This window comes from Argentina anserina, chromosome 1, assembly GCF_933775445.1.
Source record: "Argentina anserina chromosome 1, drPotAnse1.1, whole genome shotgun sequence".
NCBI classification, from domain to species: Eukaryota; Viridiplantae; Streptophyta; class Magnoliopsida; order Rosales; family Rosaceae; genus Argentina; species Argentina anserina.
Genome location: NC_065872.1, coordinates 12,791,463 through 12,802,416, shown reverse-complemented (window position 1 = coordinate 12,802,416; position 10,954 = coordinate 12,791,463). Strand labels below are relative to the sequence as shown.

The window sequence follows — 10,954 nt, the reverse complement described above, 5'->3', positions numbered from 1 at the left end:
CATGAACAATATTTGGATCAATATTCAAGCCCTGAAAATGCATCTTTTTACTAATTTTCGTAAATGTACTGGCATAAACGCTGTTGGTTATAGCAAATTTGAAAAACTGAAACATGAATGTTTACACTGAAATCCTCCATATGAATTAAACATGTTTTCCATTTTCAAATGGAAGGGTTGTAAAATGAATTCTCCTCATGCGTCATACAACCGTCAACGGGTAATAGTTCCAGAGAATTGAGCTACTCAAGACCATAGAGGCCGAAGAGAGAATTCTATCGAGCGGTGTATATATGACAGAAAGCCATCGAGTTCCCATGAGCAGAAGCTCGTAGATGCAAAACCATAGACGCAGTCGAGCATGCAGAAGTCGTCATTGTAACTTTGTAAGTAACGTTACCCTCAAAAAGGGAATTAGTTGATTAATTGGTAGCTAGCTGGCTCCAAATTATTCCAAAGTTGAGTAGTCCTAAATATAATGACCAACATTATACATGCATACAAAAAAACACACAAACCTAGTTGTTGGGAGACATTGTTTATACACTTGGAACAATTATATTCTCTTGAAAATTTAATAAAATGAACTTTAAAAAGAGGATAAGCTGGGCTGGTACAACAGAAGGACCTAAGAAGCTCCCAACGTACATATTGAACTAGGGACACTTTCTTGAGGGGGTTTTTTTTAATCTTTTTTCTTTTGGACTGGTTTGATAAGTTTTTTATTTGCTTTGATTTGTATAATAGATATCAACTTTGGTCCCGCCAGCTATGTTCGTAGCCAGACGCGTTTAATTTGTGCAAGGTTATTGTGTTCATGAAGTTAAACTAGCATGCTAAGCGAACAGTTCATGCACACTAATAACTCCTTTACTGATATCTTTTATTTCTTTCGGATATACATATCGGCAAGACTTTTTGATGAGGAATATAATTCATCCTTTCAAGGGAAATTTAACATGCAAGAAATAGTTTCCCTCGTGCATATATATATAAATGATTCTGCGAAACCATGTGGAAATTAATCTAAATAAACGAGAAGAAAGGTGCTAAAGTACTTGAATTGTCCCGTGTAATGGTCTTAGTATTACTAGCTTAATTGGTCATTTATACGACTATACATGCTACATGTAGGTTATTCTTACGTAAAATTGTTTTTTTTATTATGCATATTGATCCATTAATGTATCTTGCAATTTTCCTCAAAAACTTCGTGGGTAGATACTAATTCGTTCATCACTAAATGTAGCTGATATGATTCTTTTCACTTAAAATCAATCTATTTTATCTATATCTACACATTAATGCTCCGAAGATTGACCTACTTAGCATTGATATATACATTACATTAATGCATTGTGATTGGATACATTAATGCACCGAAGATTGACCTAGCTAGCATTCCATTATACAAACAACACACACCAAACAAGTTCCATATTTGGGGAACCTCATCCCCATATCATGCACGTTAGGATTCCTACACGCTTAATTTGAAGGTTCGTGAATCGATCATCAGGTTAAGCAAACGCTCATGTGACCAACCAAGGCCCCAAACAGCTCAGAATTAAGCGAACCCAGCCAGACGACGACGACGACTAATATTGGAATAAACAAACCACCCACATTCGGAGGCAGCCAGCCGGCTCATGACCCTACCGTGTGATCACTCAACTCCACCTTCTGATTCTTGCCATCTGTCTTCACAGCACCCTGGGATCGTTCTTCGAATGGTGCCTGGTGTTGTTCTGTTCGAACGTGGAAGCTGCTTTCATTTTCATAACCATTATTTTAATGAGTGAATGATCCATTCAATATTATTAAGCATTATGAGACTGAAAGCAATGTAAACATCGGCTCTTGCAGCTTTCTCCTTTCAGCAAGTCTCTTTTCACATCAAACATTGCTTTCAAACATCCCTTTTCTACTTCTATTCGAATCTTTGGAGCCTTGGAGGGTTATTTGTTTTTCTCATTAGTCCATCAATTTGATGATAGTTTGCCTAAGTATACCCTTCTTTGGATCTAGTTGATATCCAAGCAAGGTAACAACCGTACAATTAGTACTCAATTATCCAATTCAACAGTTCTACGTTTTCGTTTAGCAACACAAATATTGAGTTATGCATTTAGGAACGCTAATTTTCTCCAAATTAAGTTTTTTACAATAACATATATTCCTGAATTAGGCCAATGAAATGTAATTTCTTATCGAAAATGTATAAAATCAACAATTATTAAACTCTAAACATATACATGAAGTTTCAATTGTGGCATTTCTATATACATCATACATGCAACAATGAGTACGTGCATGATCAAAGCAAGTTTTCTTCAAGATGCGTATGCCCATGCAAATAGTAACAGATGTAGGGGTACAAATGCAAAAGTGGAGCCTTTTATTTGTATTCTTTCTTCATCACCAAGCATGAAGCTTTCTCTAATGAGAAACAACAAATTAAAATAAACCACCCATAATTATATTTAAGTTCCAAAACAACCTGCAGAACAAAAAATATCTGGGTTCTTAAAGCTGTTGTCTACTGTTTTTAGGGGTCCACTACCTTTCTTCTGTTTGAATCTGAAAAGAGGACAGAAAATCCTATATAAGGAGCCTGTGTGTTAAAGAAAGATCTCATAGCAAGTAAAAGAAAGCTCACAGAGCAGCATTATTTAGAAGCCTTAGTCTTTCTGTATTAGAAGAGAAGAATACCTTGTTTTGTTCACCAGGAAGTTCAGACACAGCCAATCATCTTCTATCCTTCCATATATATAAACTCTTCAAGCAACAAAGTATTCATCAATCTTTCAGACACAGTTTTCTGTGTAAGACCTTAGAAGCTGAAAATGGGAGTTGGAGGAACTTTGGAGTACTTGACTGATCTAATGGGCAGTGGTGGCCATAAACACAAGAAGAAGAAGCAATTACAGACTGTGGAGCTCAAAGTCAGAATGGACTGTGATGGTTGTGAGCTTAAGGTCAAGAAGGCTCTCTCTTCTTTAAGTGGTATGTCAAACTCTCCTTGCTTCATTTTTTTTCTTAGGTCTGTCATTACTCATTACTGGTAAAATTTTAGGCTGATCAGAATACTGGGTGTTTTTTCAGGAGTTAAATCTGTGGAGATTAACAGAAAGCAACAGAAGGTGAGTGTTACTGGGTATGTTGAACCCAACAAGGTGCTGAAGAAGGCAAAGTCTACAGGGAAGAGGGTAGAGATATGGCCTTATGTGCCTTACAATCTAGTGGCTCAGCCCTACATGGCTCAAGCTTATGACAAGAAGGCACCTCCTGGTTATGTCAGGAAAGTGGAGAACACCGGAACAACTGGCACCATGACACGATATGAAGACCCCTACACAGCCATGTTCAGTGATGAAAACCCCAATGCCTGCTCTATCATGTAGCTAGCTATCAGCCAAAGATTTTCTGCCTTGTCTGCTCTGATCAGTCTCTAGTCTCCAAGCCTCTGTAATATTTTGAATGTAGGGTAAATTTTTTCCTTCAATTTTTTCCCCCAAGTTTGTAACTTTGTGTGGGATTCCCTCATATATGAGAATGTGAGTTACTGATTTGTTGGGGGTGATGATCTCTAACACGACATATGATATGCCTCTATTCCAATTAAAAGAAGCAAACAACAGTTCAACAAGCTCCATAGTCCATACACATTAGTAATCGAAATACACGTATTACTCTTATCATATTAGTAACTTTTATCCGCAAATCGTTTAGGTTAATCCGAAAACAACACAATATTACGGTACGATAGAGACGTTAACCCAACTTTGCTTATGATTTCAAAACTTTGCGTATTATATGATTTTGGAATTGGTGGGTGATAATGTGATATCCAATAGTTGGAGAAGACAAATCCAAAATCAACCAAATGGAATGGGGTATTAAGTACTAACTATTAAGTGGGGAGGTTCGAGATTTTATATTACAAGGAAATGTGTAAACAATGTACCAGACCCACTGTATATTATGTTCAAAATCAGCAGCGTACTTTTCAAAAGCTGAAGAACAGTGTTTTGGGTGATTGGAGAATCTAGGTGGGTTGGTATGAGGTACCTATCAGAGCTCTCTATCTTGTGTTGTCCATCGTTCATATTTCATGAATGCTACTGTTACCTCTAGTGACTTTTGCTTCCACAGCTGTATCTTCACTCTAAACAAGTTAGAGCAAGCTGGCTGTAACATATGTATGTAGAGATTATAGGACCTTATGGGGGTAGCTATTGCCATTTCATAAGCAAAACTAACATTCATGGCAAGGAAAGAGTGGTCCTAGTTCAAACTGCAATACTTGCTAGTACTTGCTAAATATTACATCTTCAACGTGTGACACTGAAAGATCTCTGTAGATTTCAAGTGACTAAAGCTCATATCACATTTGGTGCAAATGATATCATGCATTCAAAATGCAATGACTTCGGAAACACAAGAAAGTATTCAGTGGGAACGCCGAGTAGTGTCGATGACACAACAAACCAAGGAGCTACTAGCAGGGAGCGGGTGTGGCCGTGTGAGAGTACTTTTGCGATTTTTCCGTTCAGTAGTAAGCGTATTTCGGCTAGAACCAAGTAACATGCTGTAATTCTAATGAGGAGCCATACCATCTATGTGCAACAAGGTGCTCTACGCAGCCTCGCTTATATGTGCTTCACAGAGATGTGTGAAAACCAACGTCCTAGCCCTCATGTGTTAAAGGTCCAAGGGGATAGCCTAGAATTCATAATCATTGGCACCAAAGCTAATCATTCAAAACCATTTTGGTTCCAGAATCGAAAGAGGCAAGGAAATTGCCAAGGCAAAAGCAAATCCTTCTTTTTAGTTACTCCACCAAACATGAACTAAAGAATCAGCTTTCTTTTCCCTTTAAGCTTTTTTCACGTTACTTTTCTGCATTTTTTCTGTGATCCAGAGGAAGCGTAAATACGTTTTACTATGCATACCTAGAGTTCTGAAAGGAACATCTGCGCACAAAGGCTAAAACCCACCATATAATCTCATAGTAAAACATAGTGACCCACCTATAATCCTGAGGATTGAAACAGTAAGGATCTTATTATTATATACTCCCTAGACAGAAACCACAAGCATCTTTAGTCTAATCACACTTTAAGTTACTATTATGTGGCAGTAAATGGAATCACTAAGCTCAATTACGATTTAGAGTAAGCAGAAGTACTAATTAATCTGATTATATCCAAAAAAAATAAAACTAATCTGATTCATACACCATAAAAAAAAAACTAATCTGATTAATTTGTTGTGCATTGACCAAGTAGCCAAATTCCAAAGAAAATTCGATATTTATGGTCTAAGTTTTCCAAAGTATTTTATGTCTTTGGTCTCAGGACTATAATCTCTCAGAAGAAAATGAAACAAATAAACGCAAAGCTCAAACCAGAAGCAATGTCAGCTGTTACATACAGGGGCCTGCTGCCCTTTACATAAAGCTGACCAGAACAATGTCAAATGAGGCAGTACCCAAGCAGTGAGGCCTCCAACATTCAGACTTAGCCCGTAAAAGCAATTCTAGAGATTCTAAAAAAAAGCCAGGTCTCAGTAAGCATCATACGTAACATACAAGAAATCTCAAATGTTTGATTACGGATCTCTTACTGCATCACAATACTCATCTCCCACAGGCATGCATTTCGTGATACCTTTTGGGAGAATTGATGGTGAAATATATTGGTGGTTTGTGTCGTAGGCCATATATCAAACCAACCACATGAATCCCATTACTAAGAATAAGACCCAAAAGAATATATAAGAAAGCAGGACCATTGATATTTTAGCTTTTCATGCATGATCCCACAGTACTACCCAATTATGCATCCAATTAAGGCAAGGTTCTATCTTAGAACGAAAAGAAACACATGAACTCTAGCACTAAATCTAGGTATTAGAATAGAGGTAGCCTAACACCTTCTGGTGTATGTTCTTTCACTGATGCCCTATGTGCCCTATATTTTGGACTGAGAATGGGATTTGATACCCTATGAGAGAAAATAACTTAGGTAGCTTATCTTTTATGCTTAGCAGCTGTACACAAATCACAGAAGATAAATTTTTATTCATGTAATATTTGGGGGTGAAAAGTTTCAGTGTGTTATTATATAGACCACAAAGGTAATGAATGCTATATACACTATCCAGAATTTAAAAAGATATAGCTAAGAGTCGGGGTGCTACCGGTTTCGCAACATAGAATGCTGAGGCTATCTTTCATCAAAGGAGTGTGGATCTTTGATCTGCAAGCCCAGCGTGAAAAAAGGTGATCTTATTCCATTCCTGTCTCAAATTGTGCTTTACCTCATGGAAAATCAGGACATGCACTCAATAGGCAATGCTTTACTTCCCAAGTAGGCTTGTAGGTAATGGTCTATTTCCCGAGTAGATGCCAACAACATTAATATCGTAGTCAAGAATAGCATTTCCAGGTATATTGCAGTCACCTAGAAGAGAAATATACATATATGATATATCAGTTTCTCAAAACAGTTGTCATGATAGTTGATGGTGTATGACCTCATTTCTCCTCACTCTCCGGTGAAAAATTCAATAATGTCACACTGTAAGAAAGCATGGCAATAAATCATTTTATACATTAAGTTTACAATCGATATACGAATTAAAAGTATCAACTTCATAACAATAACATTACAAAAGGCTGATAAAAGGGTTGTAATTGTTTTGAATAGTATTTATAAATGCTTTTATGGCCTTAACACTAACATGATTTGGATGATGACAAGGGTCAAGATACCATGGCGGCCTGACCCAAAAACTATAGACGCAAGAATTTTCATGATTGTAGAACTTCACCTGCAAAGCATCCGGCAGGTTCTGGCCCATATGCTAAATTTGAAGGAATGTGAAGTTTCCGTTTCCCACCTGTGCAATATTTTATTGGGTGAGACTTGTTTTCCTTTTTATGCAGATGAGAAAAAACAAATAGACAAATATTCAGATAACCTTACCTACTTGCATCGGAGGCACACCTTCACCACCAAAAATTCCTTGATCCAAGCCTTTAATGACCTGGACACCGTAATATATATGATACACTTATATAAGCATACTATAAGGTGATAAACATTGATTTACTGATAATCTGAACTAAGCACATTTCGATATCCCTGTATATTCATTTCTCTGCATAGATATGTATACAAGATGAAAAAAGCTGTTGACAATCACATCTAGAGGCTGATACCATGCTTGAGATTTAGGAAAATAAAATAGTTTATTTGAGAATTAGAATTAGGTGCCAAGTATTTATATGCTAGAATTTAAAATGAGTTGGCTTTATTTTGATAACTATGAAAATCAATAAGAATGTAAATGTCCTAAGTAATTGGTATTCGCTATGAGTATAAGGATGGCAAGATACTATCAGAAACTCAAACTAAGCTTGCCTAAACAATATAGCTGAACCACAAAGAAGGGCAGAAAATCGTTTTGAGTAGATTACTATTGACACTGCAGCAGTGAAGACTGTTGGGTTTCTGCAAGAGTTGAAGCGTGTGATGTAGACATCATGCAATGTAGAGAAGCTTTTACACTAAAAGAAAGATATACTCTAGAATCTCTTGAAAGAGGAAACCAGCATATAAGGATTCAATCACTTCATGATAAACATCACGTGCGGAGTTCTAAATTTACTAAATGCCTCAACTATTGGTATGTGATTCACCTGTCATTTAAAAGTGGCTGGAAATTGAGAACCTTAATCTTTGATGATGATGCCTAAACATTATGGAAGATCTTGAGAAAATACTAATGCAGTTTGTACCATAAAATTGAGATATTGGATTTGAGTTTAGTCCAATAGTGGAAAAAGGATAACAGATGCAAGAAAATGATTTGAATTCATGTGCACCCACTCTTGACTGCTGGATTTGTCATGACCTAAGCGTCACATACTTCAGAAACCTCTTAAGTACTTGATGATTTTTTTTTCTTTGAATAATTACATGATGATTATTGGTTAGAAGACCTAACTTCTTTGATCTGAAATTCACTGTAATTTAGTTCTTCTTCTTGCCTCTCCTCTCTATTCCATATCCCTTTCTCTCTTTTTTTATATGCCTACTATCAGGTTGGTACTAAAGCAGTCTTTCTCCTACCTCATTTTCTCAGCCTCAGCACTGTTATCTATTACTAAATATGAACTTAATAAGAGATCCAAGGATTTACGGGTATGAAATATATCAACCATAATCCTCAATCAATCATGTCTTTAACCTTAGAAGAAGTCTTTAAAACGAAAAGGAACATGGATCACTTGGTCAAGGTCAAATCAAAAGAATATAAAATATGATGTCATACGAATCACAAGTAGCAGGAAAACAAAACAAGATAATGCAAGAAAAAAGAACAGATATCAGTGTTCATTGTCTATTCATTTTCTGGATTTCTAACAGTGGTCTAATCACTTCAGTACGATGTGAAAATCCCTTCCTGAGATGTTGAATTGCCCAACTTCAGTTGCTTTCAAAGTACAAGTTGAAGTAGCTAGAATCCACATACTATTTTCCTGTGAGTTTTCAACTTATCTACCAAAAATGCATTCTTCTTTTTATATCAACAAAAATGCATCTCAACTAAGAAAAACAGAAGGTAGAGACTCATCGATTCACCAAAATCACCTACATGATGTAAGTAGTTTATGTGATAAGAAGACAAAATACGCTAATAACTATATACTCCGGTTAAGATTTTGTCCGTGGTCTGTACTCTGTATTCCATGTTCCCACATCTAAATCTTCAAGCATGTTAATGTCAAATGGAAAAAGAGAGACTAATGCCTAGCAGTCTAGTTATAAGGTCAGCCTTAATAAATTTCTGATAGCAACTTCATACCTTGCCAACACCAATACGCATAGTGAGAGGTCTTCCACGTTTGTAGGTGCTGTCAAAGACTGTCCCATCACTGAATCTTGCAGTGTAGTGGATCTGAAAACGGGTGAACAGGTTAGTGTGTAATGAAGTTATTTTGCAAACACTGAAGGAATTATCTAACTGACTGAAAGTCTTAGAGAGGCCCAGGCGAAGGAATAGATCATTCATTTGGTCCTCTTTCTGGGATTCTAAGTAATGGAGATTTCTCAAAATTGTTAGTCTATTGATCCCAATCCGTGGTAGTTGCAATGCCATTTCAGTATCCCCGAAATTGAAGGTATATGAATAAGAAATTAAGCTGGTAACTGGTTATAGATTGAGCTAAACAAAACTTATTGAGTTTCTCTCAGACCAATTAAGTGTCTCTAATCGAACCGTATTAAACCACCAAGAATGATATAACTAAAGAACTGAGTCGAACAAATTGAGCAACACTACTAAGGGGTCATGATAATATATTTAAACCTACTGACTGGAATGACATGATTTTATAGAATCAGGGAAATCCCAACATCTTTACACGGGATCAAAAACCCAAATCATGTCTTTAATGTCGTGATCAGAAGCAAAATCCCATTGCAACCTATCCTCCTTCTACCTTCTAGATGCAGTTTGGTTACAATTCATTCTATGCTATAAATTTCACCTAGAATTTCCCATTAGTTTAGTAACCCGGAGTTTATAGCTTTCTTACATAAGGTCTCTCAGTTACAACAAAGCTTCAAGATTTCTAGACTATCCATTTCAAAAACCAAACCCAGAAGAGATTTCCTTCGGAACTAAAACTTAACCAAACAAAAGATTAGAAACTCACATTGATGAGCTCGCCACGTGGAGGTTGCACACCCGACCCGACAGACAAATCACAGAAACCAAGGCCAGAACGAGCAAAGTTCATCTCACACAGAGGCTCGCCCACGGTGGCGTAGTACTCAATTCTCGTGGCATTAGCTTCCAAAGGTGACAATGCCATAACTGAAGCTGCTAACAACCCAATACCCACATTGAGCACATTCCTTTTACTCACAGCATTTGGTTCCAAACTCACTCTAGCATTGTTTTCAGTTGATGAGGAACAAGAGCATGAACAGGAAGAAGAATAAGAAGAAGAAGGAGGGAATGAGGTTTTGGGAATGTGGGGGTGAAGCTTTGGAGCAATAGTGAGAGCAGAGAGTGTCATTGTTGGGTGTATAGCTAATGCTATCATCTGGAGCTTTGCGGGTTTGTGTGGCTTCGCAAATATGCCAACACTTGATTTAAGGGGGAACGAGGAGTGGTGGTTAGAATGCCTGCCTGCTTGGGATAAGAGAAATTAATAACTTGTTCCAATTTGTACATGCTCAAGAAAATTTCAAAAAAAAACAAAAAACAAAAAACAAAAAACAAAACAAAAGTGTGTCCAACTATTCCTCTATCTAGTGGTTCTCGATCAAAAAAAGGTCACATATTATCAGTACTTTGTCCATAAAATTAAACTATGATTCCATCAATCGAAAACTGAGTTTTCAATTAACTAAAAATCTTAGTTGATAAAAAAAAAATCTCACTCAACAATAGAAGCCAAAGCAAATCAAGGTCAAACGGTTTGCGGAGACGAGGTGAGAGGATTTTAGGTAAATATGTACAGAAAATTATAATGATAAAGTTTTAAATATTTACACAAAATATTTTGCCTACCTCTTTGTTGATTCATTTGGATCCTATATCCCTGTAGATGGAAAAGCATTTCGCTCCCTCTCCTAACTTTAAATAGTGGGTCTAATCAATGATTAATTAGAAAATCTTTAATGTTACTCATTGGGAAAGATAGAGCTAGCTCCTTTTTAAAGCATCTCCAATGTTTGGACCAAAAAAAAAAGCATCTCCAATGTTAAGCCTTAAACACAAACCTAAGTTCACAATTTAGGTTTCCTAAACCCATAATTAAACAAATAGGTTTGCATTTTCAAGTAACCGTATGTATATTTATTTTAGATATTGGGTTGGAAATGAGTATTTACAATATACATACCTTTTGGGTTAGAGATGTAGTTAAAGA

The 10,954-nt window shown here is 36.5% G+C and overlaps 2 protein-coding genes across 3 annotated transcripts; one reads left to right on the top strand and one right to left on the bottom strand.

The window, feature by feature from the left end:
- The first annotated feature begins 2,635 nt into the window (after nucleotides 1–2,635).
- LOC126787916 (heavy metal-associated isoprenylated plant protein 23) lies at nucleotides 2,636–3,565 on the top strand. Its single transcript, XM_050513839.1, has 2 exons — nucleotides 2,636–3,006; nucleotides 3,106–3,565. The coding sequence occupies exons 1-2, from the start codon at nucleotides 2,847–2,849 to the stop codon at nucleotides 3,402–3,404; spliced, it is 459 nt and encodes a 152-aa protein (XP_050369796.1). The 5' UTR covers nucleotides 2,636–2,846; the 3' UTR covers nucleotides 3,405–3,565.
- Nucleotides 3,566–6,110: 2,545 nt separating this feature from the next.
- LOC126795864 (photosynthetic NDH subunit of lumenal location 4, chloroplastic) lies at nucleotides 6,111–10,171 on the bottom strand. Of its 2 annotated transcripts, none has more exons than XM_050522600.1 (5): nucleotides 9,731–10,171; nucleotides 8,878–8,970; nucleotides 6,993–7,053; nucleotides 6,838–6,906; nucleotides 6,111–6,467 (listed from the first exon to the last, which is right to left on the bottom strand). In XM_050522600.1, exons 1-5 carry the CDS (start codon nucleotides 10,121–10,123, stop codon nucleotides 6,364–6,366), a joined length of 720 nt encoding a protein of 239 aa, XP_050378557.1. In that variant the 5' UTR covers nucleotides 10,124–10,171; the 3' UTR covers nucleotides 6,111–6,363. The 2 variants fall into 2 exon arrangements, with proteins under 2 accessions (XP_050378557.1, XP_050378565.1); XM_050522608.1 differs by having other exon boundaries at nucleotides 6,997–7,053.
- Between the last annotated feature and the right edge of the window lie 783 nt (nucleotides 10,172–10,954).